This window comes from Tinamus guttatus, unplaced genomic scaffold (genome assembly GCF_059628265.1).
Source record: "Tinamus guttatus ecotype Peru unplaced genomic scaffold, ASM5962826v1 Tinamus_guttatus_pri_ptg000060l, whole genome shotgun sequence".
NCBI classification, from domain to species: domain Eukaryota; kingdom Metazoa; phylum Chordata; class Aves; order Tinamiformes; family Tinamidae; genus Tinamus; species Tinamus guttatus.
Window position 1 is genome coordinate 3,606,931 of NW_028288594.1, and position 17,339 is coordinate 3,624,269.

A 17,339-nucleotide genomic window follows, 5' to 3' on the forward strand; every position below is an offset into this window, starting at 1 on the left:
CTGAATCAGCTACATTGCTACATATGCTTAAATTCTGAATCTCATACTGTTTAATAAGCAGAGAGGCTTACAAAGTGACTTGAGCATCCTGGTAACAACAGAGAAATGTTGCACATTTGTAATTGGATTTCACTTTGCAGACCATGCCATAGGAATTTACAGACACAGTTCTCAAGCAGCTGAGTGAAGAACCTATTAATCTCCCTAAAAATCAGCTAAACTGTTCTCCAAACCAAAGTTTTTAAAGATTACTTCCTAACGACAAAGATTCATATTTACCTTTCTTTTACATTAGCTATGTTAAATTTATCTGCCACCCTCCATTCCAGGTATCTGGTGTCAAACTAGATTTAAAAAAAAAAAAAAAAAAGAAATCTTTTTTTGCTGCTCTTATACCAAATATGACTGTCACTTTTTACTGGAACATCAAAAGCAGGCTTTTAATTCTCACAGTTTTGATGCTTAACGAAAAGTGAAAGTTAAACACAGCATGGTAGCATTAAAAATGCATGGTAAATCCATAGCACCCTGACATCTTAGTCTTGTGGAGGATGTGAAGAAAAGTCACTGGAAACAAAAGATAATACAACTAAACACAAAGAAAATTAATTATGTGGTCTGAGAGACTCTTAAAACAAAGGAAATAAGGAGGGAGAGCATATGTACAACTCTCCTCCAGTAATGGCATCACAGTGTTCTGTTGGTATCACAGCTGCATGTGGAAGTTTGTATCTTTGTTTTTGGCCTCTGATCCTGACATCTGGATTTGGATATTTTGATAACCAGCATAGTCAATAACTTGGAGAAGGAAGGGCATCGACATTCCCAGTGGTACCACATAACCTGGAGGGCAGGGCCTTGGAGCGCCAAGTCATCTACTTCACAAATTACAGGCCACCAAGTGTTCTATCAGTTATGCTCTCTGCACTAAACCCTCTTCATCTGAACAGGGATAAAGCTCCCAGCACTTACAGTTTTTTAGCAACTCTGCCCCTGAAATAAGGCTGGATTCACCTCCGGGGCTGTATGTTCCTCACTAGTACCTGAGATGATCTGTTTGTTCCCCCTGAGGATGGGCCAGTCTTTTGTGAATTCAGCTTTTCATCCAGGAAGCAAAAGACGTAATAAGATATGTTACTATTTTAATACACTTTTTATAACTGAGAAAGAAGTATAATTGGTCCTGTTGGCAATATCTGAAACATTTTGCATTCATACATACCCTATAGCCTGTACGTATAAATGAGAATAAGCAGGTTAAGGTGAAGCTCTGACTGGATTTTACTGGTCTATCTTCAGGAAACAAAGATGTGACTCTCAGTCCCTTCTTGACAGTAGCAGAAAATATTTTTATCTCTTAATTTTACTGTCTTTTACATATATGTAGCTCATTTCATTTTAGACTCAGAATAACATTTTTACAGTTCATTGCTGTTGTATTAAGAGAAGCTTGTACAATATTTGTATTTTTAAATGGCAATCTAAAAAGACCATAAAGCTGCAGTCAGCACAGTTTGTAGCTGGACTGTAGCAGGTGGGTCATGAGGCAATAGTAAGAGCACATGCTCGGAGAGCTCCCTCCTGTCCAGAGTCCAGCTTTTAAGGGCAGCAGGATTCCCAAGGGCTGAGAAACTCAGCATAGCTTTCTGTATAATTTACACACTGTGTAGTATGGCAAACACCCAGGCAGAGAAATACCTAGAAGTGTGTCAGAGGAAGCAGCAGTCAGTGTGCCTGAAATCAGGCAGCCCTACAGAAAAATCTCTCTCTCCACTCTGCTTTAATCTTGCATGACTGGGGCAACTACTGCCGCTCAAGCACATGACCTAGCTAAGGACTTCAGTTGATCTGAGGAGAAAAAAAACAAGGTTCCTTTGAAAACCAAAGATTTAGACTGAATTATCCTTTTAAAGGTAATAATAATTTTAGTACATGAAAGGTAATAAAAGCATCAAACTATTTAATATAACATAGTAGAGAACAATTTGAAATAAACTAAACTCTCTCCGCTTCTATGATCAGGCAAACATCTATTCTTAAGAGATCCATAAAGAAAACTGCCAAATGTGCATTATCACTTATGGCCACAAGTAGATGAACAATGTTTCAAAATGAATAAAAGACAGCCATGTCTATTTTTGGAAAATGTTACTACAATTTAAATACAAAACTGATTTAATTTCTCTATAAACTATCCTAAATTTAGTTTTTTAAATATATATATGTTTATAGTGAATTTAACTTAATTCAAATAACATAATCAAGAGACCGACTGTTTTTAACAGGGTTAAAATGCTGAGAAGCCTCTGTAAAGGCATAAAACTGGAATTTAGTAACTTTGCATCTTGTAGAAAAAGTATACACAAAATACATGTAAAGACTGTGTCTCCATACACAGAGATGCACATAAACATTCAGTGTATGAAACTAGTGTGTTCAAATACACTTAGATGCTGACCAGAATTTATTTCTCTGAGAATTAGATAGAGATACAAAGATGCCACAAGAAACCTAGGTAAAAGTGAGGTGTCGCTGAAGTGGATGTTGTTATACCAATACCAATTGTGGCATTTCCACAGCTTGCCCCAAGGAACCTGTTTAAGAAGACCTATTACTTATTTGTTGGGTAAGATCTAAACATTCCTCTGTTATATATTGCAAAAGGGATTAGGGAAGTCTAAGTCTCCATCTTTCCTTCTCTGGAATATAGGGAATAGGAACTTTATTGCATTAACTTTTTAAAAACATTCATATTTCCATCCTCCTTAATACATGTTTAAAGCTACCAGCGACTTCACATGAATTAACAGCAGTTACCTGAAAAAGGACAGAAAATTTAAATGGTTCTAGTTATCTTTATCTTTGTACATTCATAAACAAAATCATACACATCTTAATAACCATGAGATATTTTTGCCTTACTCTTAAAATGATCTATTGGCATAATGAAAACATTTCTATTTAATTTCTTCTGCAGATGAAATTATATACTGCCTTCTAGGTTGGAGAGTCTTCCCCAGGGAAGTTGCTATATTTAGAAGTACCTGTTAAACCTTTATTCAGCAGTGACTGAAATGGAAGGAAAAAAAATTAATCTTTAAATGTCCATTCCCACTTTTCTTGACCAAACCTCCCCACCACACTCTCATTCTCCGCATTCCTCATCTGCTCCACTGCTGTTTCATCGCTCCCCACATCCTTTGGGAAAGGGGAATTCAACAGGGCCCTGATCAGAGAAGGAGCAGAAGGAACTGAGATTTTCCCAGCCACAGCTAAAGTGGCTCCTAGGAGAAGAGTCAGTTCAGTGATGTTGAGACAGAAAGGTTGTGGGTACTGTGATGATACTAGATGCATAGGCTAAGGAAATCTACAATGGAAAATTCCAGTAAATGAGTAATTTCAACTACTTGCAAAGTTTGATTGCAAATTTAATTATATAGGTATATATTCTTGTAAAGAAGGAGCAAGCAAGAAAAGATCCTTCACTGTGGTTAACCTGTTACAACAATAAAGCTTGTAAGGACTTCTACAAAAACAAGAAAATGAAGTTAAGGCGATGCTTTATTGCAGAATCACTCTGCAGACTTGCTCTCTCATTTTCATGAGATGAAATATCATTTTCCTAAAAGTGATTTTCTGCAAAAACAATGTATAGTCTTTTTGCTGTTTCTCCAACAGTATGATCTTGAGAATGTTTTTCTCCTTTTCCAACTCCACAAAGTCACTATGGAATCTGAAATAACCAGTTGAATGCTACCTAATGCATACACATTCAGTGTTTTCATTCAGTTACAAAAACACGAATCCAAGAACAGCAGCTAGTGTGTGTGCACAGACTGAGAAACTACTATAAACAATTCATCAGACCTTAATAGACTGTATGGCCAGCAGGAGCCAAAAGCAGTAAAATCACATTCCTGGCACCAGTGGAGTACACCCATAGCTTAGGGTGACACTAAGCACAGAGATGGTCAAGTTCAATCTGAAGGAGCTCATGGAGTGCCAAAAGCACAGCAGATGCATTACAGTGGTGCTCCACCTGGGATAATATATAGGGACAATTACTCAGGACAGGATGTCACACTGATGTAGGTACCCTGCTCCCAGCATCTGAGATTGTTCACTCATATTTCTGCACAGCCTTAAACTGGAGCATAGATCTCATTCCAAATTAAACAGGTGTGTGTCTGAATGCAAAAGAGGAAGCACTCTCATTAAAAAGTACTATTTTGACACAACAGGTTTATAGAGCAGAATCACTCTCAGTTCAAGCTGTAAGTACAAAAGCAGAGAGGATACCAAGCAGGCGGATGCTACAGCAAGTTCTGAAATGTATAATAAAGCAACGCATTACCATTTTTATCCATGGAATGGGGCTCAGATTGCTTCTTCCCAATATCTGCAAAGGATCTCACAATTGGAATCCTGTTGCTCAGCTTCTTCTGATTCTGATGGTGATGCTGTTTAAGCAATGCCTCATGCACCCTGTGACGAACATCCTCGCTGAGCTGCCCGGAGCTCACCTGCTGGTCCAGAATCATATCTGAAAAATAAATAAACAAAATAAAGAGGGGAGAGAGGAAAGCTTTTATTTAAGAATTTACAATAATAACATTTTTTAACCTATGAGATTGCAAATAAAGGGTCTCGATTCCTTTTTTCATTTACATGCAAAGAATTCATCAGTAAAAAAGCCACTTTGCCCTCAAAAAACATTTTTATTAAGAGGCTGTTACTAATGCTCAGAACAAATTCAGTCCCTCAAAAGGTCATCTATGCAAGTCTGAAATCAGTCCCTAAACACTCCCATACATAATGCACAGGAAGCCCAGTGTCGTGATGTGTATCTTTATCTTTACCCTCACATAACCCCTACCTTATTTGTCACGCAGCACTGGCTTGCTGCAAGGAGAAACAGCTTTTTCGTTCCCTTTATACTTACAATGGAAGATCACAGTCTAGCTCTTTATTCCTTAGAATTATAACAATACTTCCAGCACAGTAGTAAGAAATACAGTGATACAGGAAAATGCACAGCATTTTGGAAACACCTACTAGGATCTCCTTCTACTGCCTGGACTATGTGTCTATGCAAGAAAATCCCTACATGGATGTGTGAGTGAAACACCCCCTACTAGAAAATGATAACCATTTTTTAACGACTGTAATAAAAAGATTCAGCATGAAATCCACCAGCAGAAAATACTCTTACATATCTCTATTCAAAATATTAATAATTATGTATTTCAAGTAGGAAAGAAACTGTTGAAGATTTTGTAGCTTTTTTAATAACTATTTTGGAGAATCCTGCTAGCAACAGTAGTTACACTTGAAAGAAAAAGAAAAAAAAATGTATCAGAGTAAATAACACATCATTTAAACACACGATGTCCTTGCCCATCCATTAAGAGAAAGTGTGCTGCATAGAAACAATGACATAATAAGCTGAGTCAGAAACTTCTGTACTGAAGATTCAGACAGTATATGAATCTGTGGTGCAGACAGGTTCATTTCTAGCAGAAAACTAAGTGGCAGAGCAAGCAGAGCAGAAAAAATGAAAAGCAGACACCCTAATAAGTTGAGACATAATTTGTCAGGACTCTGATAACTGCCAAGAGCAAGAGGAAAAAATGAAGAGAACAAGAGGCACTACAAGCATACTGGTTGAAAGCAGAGTTTAATTGCTAATCAGCCATGCACTATAAATGCACATATATAAGCATGCATGCATACGCACAGAGCATTCAGAATTTCAGAAAACTGATGTGTCACATGTAGATGCTTTCAGATTTCACTACGAAGATGTAATCAAAGAATTTACAGCTCTTATTAATGACACATATAGAAAAAGACCAGTCCATAGACAAATGCATCTGTAGACAGATGCAAAGGTAGTAGATGTATCTTCATCTGACAACAAAGTGTGGTGCAGATGTTTCCAACGCAGCATTCAACCCCAGCCAGCAGGTAATACTGCCCAGTGCCTAAGCTAAAAACCTAAACTAACTCGTAATGCCTCAGCTGTCTTTAAAGGGCAGTTTTAACTCCAGGGTTATCTCAAACCCAAGCATTCAGTTATGTCTGCACATCAGTGCCCAGCCTAGATACACACTGCCTGTAGTATTCCCAACTCTAAGGGAAGAGATGGAGAGGCAGGACCAGCAAGACAAAAGACAGAAGGCAAAAGAAAAGATAACACAAGTCCAAAAAGTCTTTTGTAAGATATTTTTTTCAGTACAAGTCAAGAATAAGGACCAAACTGGAGCACAAGACAAAAGCAAAGCACCAGCTCCATGAAAAATATCAATTCTTCTGCTCAGTTCTGCTGCTTATCAAGGAACTGCCTCTGCCCTGGGCATAAGAACAGCTTCCTTTTAGACAGGCTTTGTACATAATCTTGCATATCACGGTTCCCAAAATAGGCCAATAGTTCACTCTACTATAACAAGAGGTGCTCTTCAGAAGAAAATATAAATAATAAATATACAACTTAGGGCATCTGTGCTAGAACACAACTGAAAAGATCCCCTTCCCCCTCCTTTATAACTCTTTTGGCCAAAAGACAAATTGCAGAAGACACAAAAACAGAGATTACCTTCTTTGAGTTGCCCTAAGACAGAAATCACAAAGAAGGGCTGAAAAAAGGACTCCTCTATGACAAGTATATTTAGTGTTGTGGTCATCACCTTGCTCACATATCAGTGGAGCTCCACGTGTTTAGTGTCATTCCTGGAATTACAGTGTTTTCCATACACCGTATGAGAATATATTAACTGCTAAGAATGATGCCAGTATTTAAGACCTTTCACTTGAGGAGAGAAAATGCCAGGAAAAAAAGAAAATCACATCCCGGCCCTTTTCCTTGTCTGGACTGGGTGCTGTGCCAGACGAACAGCCGCACGTGTGCGCAGGAAGGTGGCTGCAGCATGCAGGCTGACAACTGTTGTTTCTTGCCAAAGTGGCTTGGGTCTACTTTCACAACAACCTTCCCCTTACTGTATGGTTTCTACCACACAGATACCATGCAAAAAAAGGAAGAGTCACCATGTTTTGGAAGAATAAAGACATGTTTGCTTGCCTCAGTACCAAACCCCAGGTTATCTTTGCTTTGATACAAACCCACTTGCAGAAGCAACTGCAGAAGTGCAATTAGGTTATCATCAGACTCCTGTATTTCACTATCTTCCCCAAACCTGTTCTGGACAGATTTGTATAGCACAGAAGCATGAAAAAAAAATAACCATCAGCAGCTGCCATTATTGGATTCCTCTCACATCTCTCAATAACTCTTTTAAAAGTCCCCAGCCTCTGGAACACCAGTGTTTGCCCTCCTGATAGCAAAGACAGTCTTGAAAACAAAGGCAGCAGGGCTTATGTCTTGACAGTAAATGGCAAACAGAGCATTTTAAACATTCCACTTTCAAAACTAGGCTGTACTTCCATCATCGAGAGAGGAGGATGCTACATGCTTCCACCAGCTTCACCTATGAAAGCGCAAAATCAAGACTTTCCAAAGTATCCAGACTGCAAGACCATTCTCCAACTTCTATATAATAAAATAAAAAACCTTTTTTACAGCACCATATCTCAGCTATACTCTTGCATAACAGAGATTTTCCAAGGTTTCTACGATCAGCAACATTACAAAGTAAGCCCAAGTGAACGACAGCATCACGGGGATGCACAAGGGTGGCCCCAGCATGGACCCCAATGCTTCAGGTTCACAGCGTGCACAGCATCTCACACTATAGGAAAGTTTCAGAACACACAGAATAAATGTATTGAAGTTGCACTGCATTTGCACCAGACTACCCATGAAAGTTACCTGACAAGATGTTCATCCTTTCTAGAAAATAGAGGTAAGCTCTAATCGGTATACAGACTAAACTGGACCTGTCTTCTGTACTGGTTAGTAAAGAAACAAGATCCAGAGCTTTTTTTTTTTTTTTTTTTTTTTGGTGCTGTACAACATAAAATATATTTTGAATGGCTGGACTCAGCCATTTGCTGACAGTTTATACCAGAGTAAACTGAACTCAGCACATACCTGCAAAATTGATGATACTTAACACCTCTCAAATTTCCCAACGTGTAACTGTGTGATTGCAAGACAAAGCAAGACATTAATAAAAGAAAAAAAATGAACACAGAGGTTTTCCTCTACAACATAATTGCAACAACAGTTGACTACAAAACCTAACTTAAATGCCAGGGTTTGTTTGTTGGATTCCTCCTCCCTGCTTAAAGAAGCAAGAAGGAAATACAAGCAGTTATGGAGCAGTTTTCTATGCAGGATATTCAGCTGAAATGCTGTCCTTTATGTAAACCTGTCACTAAACAGGGGCACTTAACGCACCTCCCCAGTTAGTTAGCTGCTAGGAGAGATAGGAGATTAATGACTGGGATCCTCAGGCTGTGCTTGTGAACCAAGATCTGCTTCTGGTGCTTACAACAGTGATTATAAACCAGCTACTGAAGGTTACCTAACTGGTTTACGTTGGTCATCCAAAGAGTTAACATGTTCAGGTGAACTGAGAGCTGGATTTTATTTCCAACTCTACTGGAAATTATTTTGTTCAACTTTTCAGCTAAATTACTCAAAAAGAAAAGCGGTAGAGTATCTGCTTTCTAAAGTCAGAGTCTCCAATTTCACTGAAAAAAGAAGAGTTGGCGTGTATGCAAAATATATGAACATTAAAACAAGTGTCATGCACTAAATAGGAGAGACAAGGTTAAAATTCCTAGCTCGCAGCGTGTAGGGCAAGTAGCATTGTGATTCAGAGCTCTGCTAGTGTGCCAAAGCGGTTGATAGCCAAACAAAAATGGAGATTCAGGAAAGCAAGGTATTCTGTGACTCTAAACAGGAGCGCAATGCGTGCCATTACATCCAAAATGAAAACTAAGACTGACCTCCTGTGAAATCTAAAAAATTCCAAATTCATGGATAGCTTAAGAAAAACAAGATAAGAAACAGAAAAAAAAAGTACTATTCAAAGTAGAAATTGGTAAGAGACATAACAGTCTACAAAGACAAAGCAGCAGCACCTGATGAAGGCTCTGCTGCCGTGGTAATCACTGCAAGCTCTGCAGTGAGCAAAGCCAAAAACCTGGGCAAGTGACAAGGTGGGGTGAGCAAAAGACAGTGGAGGGTCAAAGGGAGAAGCAGATTGCTCACAGGCAGCCCCATGCCCTGTTACAGTCTTCGTAATAAATATCAAATTTATCATAAAAGCACTGTCAGAAACATAATACCACACCGGCGTCACAGCTGAAGCAAAGGACTCCAGTGAAATAATGAACTGGAACCAGTTTAAATACATCATTATTATGAAGTAATATCGCTGAAAGCAAACAAAGGCAAAACAAGGCTTGTTCAGACTGAAAGCTTAACACAATATTACTAAAATCAACAAAATAGCACACGGGATGTAATACCCTGAGTTGTTGAGCACAGAGTCCAGTGACCTCAATCACAAGATTAAGCTGTTAAACAGATTGAAAATTCAATTGTGAGGAACATTTGAAAGACTGCTTGGGAAAAAAAAGAGTCCGAATTCTGCATTAGAAAGCAATTCTAAAAAATCTTATTTTTAAAACACATATATATATTTAAAATGTGGCTAATATTTCAAATTTTGCAAGTCATCGAAGAACAACTGTGCAACTGAGGCCATAGATTACATTTGACACAGCTTGACATTTGTTCACAGCACACTCAGCACAACTACAAGAAAATGCGAGATCTGTGATTCATACCATAAAGAGAGTATTGCCATTAAAGGCTGGACGGAACAGTTCTTGAACCAAATGATAGAAAATGGCATCATATGTTAAGTGGAAGAACCTTTTGGGTTCATTCAGTGGTTACAATCAAAAAAAAAAAAAAAAAAAAAAACAGATGGTAATTTGAGAGTCTGCATGGTTTCAAAGGAACTAAATGAAAATATCAAAAGAGAACATTTTCATCTGCCAACTTGAACAACACAGTGAAGCAGTACTCTAATGGTGCAGCTAGCTTCTGGCAAATATCTCCTGGAGAGACAAGTTCCAAAATAAATTGTTTTGATTACATAGATTTTTCAGACTTCCTTTTAGCATATGTTCTATACCAGAAGTGATCGATAAAATATTACCACATCAAATGTTCAAAGGAATTCCTCATGCATGCACAGCTAGTCTATTGATATAGGAGTCACTGCACAGACATATGAAAAAAAATCTTAAGCACTAAAAACAGCAGCGAAAAAGCTTACAAGATGTTTAATAAAAATGCATTTTTAAATGGGAAAAAGTTCAACAAAGGAGTCAAGTTTTATTTCTTTCAAGAAAGAAGTAAAATCCATCATATGAATTTCAAAAATATTTTGAGAAATGTCGGGAACTAGCATGCAATTGAGCTTTGTGATGATAAAGATGGAAATTCATCTCAGAAGTCTACTAAAACAAGATATTGTCTGTGAAATCATAATCATAGGTATGAATAATCTCTTTGTTGATAAAGAAAACTGAGTGCTTGTCCAAAGAAATTTACAGTCCCTTAGATCAAGTGATTTTTCAATAACAGAGTTGGAATGAAAAATAAGCTAATAAACAATGGACATGCTGGAAGACAGGATGATTTAAAAATTTTCACAACAGCCTGGTGCCAAAATATTTTTATGCAGAAATAACAGTTTCCAGGGATGAAATACAAAATGTTCTGAAAGCCATACAAATAGAATAAAAGATGTTTTTCTTCTGTAGATTTTACCTCAAAGCCCATTAAAGTCTTAAAACATAGACTTTAATAAATGACATTTTCAAGGGCTAAGTGCTGAGGCTTAATGCTTTAGTGAATACGTGTTTACAGATTAAAAGCCTTGACTAAAACAAATAGGAATTCTTTGTCTCAATTTAGCAATGCAGATTAAGTATAACTCTTTCAAGGATACAAAGACTGGCCCCGCGTTTACAGAAATATAATTTGAAACTGGAATGCAGCCCAGATAGGAAAACACTAACAGCAAATACGTTGTACGCATCTCTCCCTAACTGTGTTAAGTAAAATGAAAGCGAATGTGCACAACTAGTTTATTTGTTCTCACAAAATGAATATATTTAAATACAGTAATACAGAAAATTATCAATAGATTATATTAAAAATAAATAAATAAAATCAAGTCCAGCAAAGGGCTAAGATGATAAGGGAAGATGATTAAGGGAATGCAGCATCTCTCCTATGGGGAAACGTGGAAGGAGCCGGGGCTGTTAGGCCCGGAGAAGGGAGGACCGAGGAGGCAGCTCATCACTTTGTGCAAGTATTGGAAGGGAGCGTGTAGGGAGCATGGGGCCAGACTCTTCTAGCCTGTTGCTGGTGCCCAGCAACAGGGTAAGAGGCAACAGGCACAAACTAAAACACGGGAAGCTCTGTCAGAACATGAAGAAAAACTTTTTTAATGCGAGGGAGACTGAGCACTAGAGGAGGTTTCCAGGAGAGGCTACGGAGTCTCCTTCCTTGGACATAGCCAGTAGGCACAATTTGGGGCAGCATGCTCTAGGTGACCCTGCTCGAGTGTGGGGGTTGGACTAGGTCATCTCCAGAGGCCCCTTCCAACCTCAAACATTCTGCGATTCTGTGATAGTAATAAACTGTTCCTCAGAAAAATACAAACTAAAGTTAATCCAGGAACGCTACATAAAACAACAGGGTACGCTTGGTTTAGCGAATCCTGTCACACAGGGTATACATAGCACTGACAAAAAACACAAACTGAGCATCATTGAACTAGCTGAACAGGAGAGTAGTTAACAAGCAAAGTTACAAGAGTGAAACACTGAACAAAGCCACCCATTTCTTCAAACTGTGAGGAGTCCTGGCTGTCGGATACAACAGGAAGGCATACAAACTCTGGGATGACTGTACAGCACACAGCAAACAGGACTACATGCATTAACAGTAAGTAACAAATGAGCAGGAGAGACAGGACAGAATCTCCTGAGCAATATAAGTCCTTTCTCATCTTTAGGCCCAGCAGTATGGAACAGGAGTAGCCTATTACGTTATGTGGGATTGTCAAATTTCTAATATGCATGGCAGACACATCTTAATGATGTGTATGTCAGCACTAGGATTAAAGTCTTTTTTCCTTCAACTGTTAATGTGTGCTAACACACTCTTTGTAAGATTTGGCAAACACTTGAGAGCAAGAGTTACATATGCAGCATTATAGCAATAAATTGCACAGGATTTTCACTGAGGAAGAGAGAAACAGCAAGACCACAATGCAAGTAACAGTAGAAAGCATACAGACAGCAAACAGAATAGAAACTTTATCTACAGGAAATAAAAATCTCTTTTTGAAGAAGCCTGACACATAACACCAAAAATTTTCAAAATGACTCATTTGCAAAAAGAACTTGCTGCAAAGTTAAGAAAAATTGTCATCATTTCCCATTGTGATGGGAAAGTCCTTTCTTAAAGATGAAGCAAGACCCATGCAAAGCCTATCATGTATCAGCTCATACTTTTACACAGAAGTCCACTATCTAGATCAAACAACAAACATTACCCTCAACAGCCCATATTTTAAAGCAAAAACAGTACACTCTTAAATCATTCTAAAGTTTTTTTCTCAGAAGAAATAAGATTTCCTAACCAACAAATCCAGATATTCCAGAAGCAGCACTGGTTCAAAATAACACTACTGCACTTCCCCAAACTGAATAGTAACAGACAACCTATACCTGAAAGGGTTTCAAAACTTAATTAAGATTGTGAATTCCTGAGTTCTTGGACATGTTAAGTCAACAGAAGAACATCAAAAATAGGACTGCAGATAATATCCAGGGATTAAGAAATTATAAAAATGAATTCACTACAGTATGTTCAAAAAAAAAAACAGTAAAATGAAGTTTGCTGGAGTTCTTTTTATTACGTTAATACTTTTTAACCTATTTAAATAAAAAGAACAATTTTAAATGGGCTTAACTGAGTGATTTCTTGTTCAAAAAACATGGAGTTCAAACTTGACCCTAATATATTACGTAAGTAAATAGGAATAAAAGAACCGCAGGCAGCTGATATGTGTGGTCATGAATTTGAAAAAATAGATAAATATTAAGTGACATATTGATAAACACCTTTGCTTTTGCAAATCAGCTGCTTTTTACCCTCCATGTTTATCTTTTATCATAGTCAGGACAAATTCTGAAGCTCTGATTCAGTCCATGATTCATCAGAGAATCAGATGTCAGCACAGCAGAAACCCACACAAGTTTCTGCTGATTTGGATTAATAATATCTTGCATCACTTTGACATATACAATTTGAGAAATATGAATGCAGAAAACAGCCACCACCAGTTTATTTAATTTTAACTCCTCTGTCAAATATAGTATATCGGACAGTATCTGCCTTACCTGATAATTTAAATAGCTAATATAAATTTTATCTGGTCTTACTTTTTCATACAGCCAGTAAAGCCGTTTTCCTTATAATCTCTTCTCAAGTGTTGGACCCTTACCAAAAAGAAAAGGTTTCTATCTTTGATGAAATATTTTACATTTATTGAAAACGCATTAATTTCTGCCTGAGACAAGGCCTAAACAACAGCTCATGCACTCTTCCTCCAGTACAAGCACTCTTCTTCCAATTTTACTATCTACTGTTCCGTGTTTGATCTTTAAGCAAAGTCTGTAGCATGCAGAACACTATAAATCTTACAAGGTATTTGTATAAAAGCAAACCCTTAATAGTATGATTTAGAAAGTACCAGTATCAGAACTGTCACAAAATGCACGAAACTGAAAGCAAGGTAAAACTTTTTAGTAGACATAAATCAAGATATCCTAGGGAGAGGAAGGAAGTAAATAACCCTCTATACGGGAACCAGATTCTAGGAACCATAGTGAACATATGAGCTCTTTGCTCTGTGTCTTCAGGGAGATTCTAGGAAATAAGCATATCAAATTGTACCGACTGTTTCTAGTTTCTGTACTGGCAGGGTCATGCCACCTTGAGGCTCTATATTACACCTCTGTACTTTACTGTGCTAACAATGTGCTCTGTTGTTGCAACAAATAGGCAACCAGAAAGTCTCCTCCTTTAACTAGTTATATGTAGCCTTTGGGGAAATTCCATCTGTATGCTTTCATGTTACATAATTACGATGAAAACCCCTCAATGATTTAAGCTTTTTAAAGATAAATTGTCCGCAATTAGCTTAACAATAGCTTCAGCCCTTGGAAGTTAGTACATGCAACACTCGCTATATGAAGTGGCACAACTGGAACTGAGCACCTATCAGCTCCAGTGAAACGTATCTTCAGTGTGCTCTCTATTTTAATTCTCTCCTCCATGTAAAGATCATTTTCTAAAACAGCAAAATCTATGTAAACTGTTTACAGGTTCTATTAAATGTTAAGATTCTTTTGCAATATGTTCTAAACTGAACTGACACTTCCACTTTCTTATAAGCAACTTAAAACTTGATTTTTATTATTAATTTTAATCAGTAATAAGCACAACATCATTACACACCTGCAATTTCTTCTAAGGAGTTAGCTCTCATGTCCAACAGAACTGTGCCATTCAGAATACAGCTCCTCAGCTCAAACAAGCTATGAAGTGACAATGTGGCAACATATGGTTTGCTCCATCTCTCTCCACCATCCTCCACATCTTCTTCAAATTTTAACCACCTGTGCAAACAAGCAGTTTTAGAACTCCTTTATGCATAAAAAATACATTACTTTCAAGGATATCAAAATAACACTGATAAAATGTTTTTGGATTTCCATTTGTTGTTTGCAGGAAATATGCAAAAATCCCCCTGCTTCTTTGCACAAAACACTGTATCTTTTCTTTTGAAGATGAACTCTGAACACTGAGGTGAAAAGAGATGTATATTAAAAAAGAACTACTATATAGTACAAAAACTTTGGATAATTCTTTGGTATACAATGCCACCTCTATGACAGAGCCACTGGAAAGGATACAGAATTTGTGAAAGAAAATTTGTGTCAGAGCAAAAGAAAATTTATAAACAAGAACACGGGATGTTTAAGAACACGGGAGATTTTCATTAAGTTTTCATATTGGAGTAAGCCAAAAGAAGAGTTTAATATAATCACAACAGAGTAAAGAAACATCATTCAGTTAATTACTCAGGCATATTCCTACTTCTTAGAACCTCAACCCATTATCCCCACTCTGATTTTTTCACAAAAGACATTTTTATGAACTTAAGTGTACTTAAGAGCACAAAGTTGTTCATAAAAGCACTGAAATATTATGCAAATTTTATATTATTTTTCATTTAAGAGTTCAGTTAATTAAAATAAAGAGAAAAACTCACAGAAATAAGCACATACATATAAACTGTGTGTTAACACTTGGCCACAGTATTTCAAGACCTTACTGTGCTTCAGGCCAGCGCAGCCATATCAATGACATGAACTAGCACCCCAGAATCATGTCTGACTATTTGAGTCTCATTCTCCTCTTCTCAGGTGTGGCATAAATTTGGACTCAAAGAAGTTTAAAGACACAAGAAACTGGCATAACAAAAGTGTTCTGCTACTAGCCAGCCAGACAACCTTTCTGATATGACTTTTTAAATTATTTAGTGATATAAACTACATTAAAATGTTAAACAAACAAACTAAAATGCCAGAAAATTTGCTGGCATATGTAAAAACTGTTTCAAATTAAATTATTAAGTCTTCCAAACACAGATGTTACTGCATGGGACTACACGGCCTGCCCACATGGCAGGGTCTGAACAGCTGTGGCCACAGAACAAACCTCTATCCCTGGATTTAGTGGCAACAGCACCCTGAGCACCCTGCTATTCCCTGTACAGACTGGGTAGCAGAGAAGTGGAGCAGTCTCACTTTGAGAGCCCCTTCACAGCTATTTCCTGGCAGCAGGGCAATGTAGAGCCTTAAGGTCTCTACAGCAGAGTCATTTCCAGTGTTACAGCCCCTTGCAGGAGACTAACACATTAGACACAGCTGTCCAGCTCCCTCATCCTGCTCCTATCCATGGCATAGGTATGTGTGTTCAAACTTTCCTAACTGCAAACCACCCTTCCTCCCCTCTCCAAACTTGGCTAGATTATCCCCTCTGGGCTTCCCATTTCTCCATAACCCTTTCCCTATCACTTTCAAAGCCACAGTTTGAAAGGGATGAGCTCCAGCAACTCAGCAAAGTTACAAAGAAATATCTGAGGAAGGAAAAGAAAAAGGTTTCTTCATGTTTTGATTTTGCAGTTGCACCTGGGCTCCCAAGGAAAAGGCTGCTGCTAATTTATTCATGGCACTCATGTTTCCAAGCTAAAAATATGCTAAACCTACTTGAAGCTGTAATGTCACCGATGTGTTGCATTAATTGTCCTACTTAAAACTATTGCTTCCCAGAAGTCTATGAACTATCTACCTTTTTGACTTTTCATCCTTTTCTTCTCTCATGTTTTATCTTATATTTAACATACGTAGTCCTGGCTTACTACTTTTTGTCCATGTCTCTGATCCCTTTAGGAATTTTATAAGATTATTGTCTCTGCTTGGGAATTTCAATGCGTTTCTAATGTATCCTCATCTTGGTGTTATGATGATTCAAAAAGATATTGAAAATTATGCTAAATAATTTTAGAAGAATGATCTAAGCATAGGATCTCAAGGAACCCCATACATGAATCCTTCACTGTTCACTCAGTTACAACATTCTGGTGCAAAACACTAAGTTTGCAATTATAGTCCACTATGTCTGCAGTACAGACAGCTGCCAAGATAGGTTATTAATGTAATCTCTTAGGGTCCTTATCAATTTCTACATGAGCTTTTGCCTATGCTGATTAGAAAATAAACCAAAGTAAACAAACTTGTAAGAAACAAAACAGAAGAGGCAAGCCTAAAGTTTTTTGTGACCTAGTATGTTTGGAAAAAAGCTTAGTTCCAAGGGGAAAGATATCTTTGCACTTATTGCTGATTTCTCCATAGTACATCTATTTTCTAACTGCTCGCTATTAACGATTTACTTCCTAACTACAAACAGAAAATGATTTTCACAACTTTGCAATTTTATCAAAATTCAAGGCTGAACACTCCAGTGAAGGTTCTAAAGTGCCTTCCTATTTTCTTCCTTATTACATATTCTCTTTACTTCTGGAAAGGAAGCGATGTTCTCCTGAAACTTCCATTTGAAATTAGCAGATAACAGAGGCCAGGCAATTTGGGTCAAACTTGCCACAACTCAACCACTACTTTCCAGGCATGACTGCAAAAGGCTACGAGGATAGAACTGAGCAGGAAGCTAATAGCTAATTCCTAACTGCTGCAAACTGCAACTGCACTACTGT

The 17,339-nt window shown here is 37.6% G+C and overlaps 1 protein-coding gene across 7 annotated transcripts in view; it reads right to left on the reverse strand.

Annotated features, from left to right (window-relative positions):
* Positions 1–17,339, reverse strand: part of SLC4A10 (solute carrier family 4 member 10) — a 138,810-nt gene that overhangs the window by 51,425 nt on the left and 70,046 nt on the right. For all 7 annotated transcript variants that reach the window (XM_088519472.1, XM_088519471.1, XM_088519469.1 and 4 more), the window contains exons 5-6: positions 14,519–14,679; positions 4,355–4,543 (exon numbers count right to left, since the gene is read on the reverse strand). In XM_088519472.1, the coding sequence (XP_088375598.1) occupies positions 4,355–4,543; positions 14,519–14,679 (350 nt within the window). The remainder of the gene's footprint in view (positions 1–4,354; positions 4,544–14,518; positions 14,680–17,339) is intronic.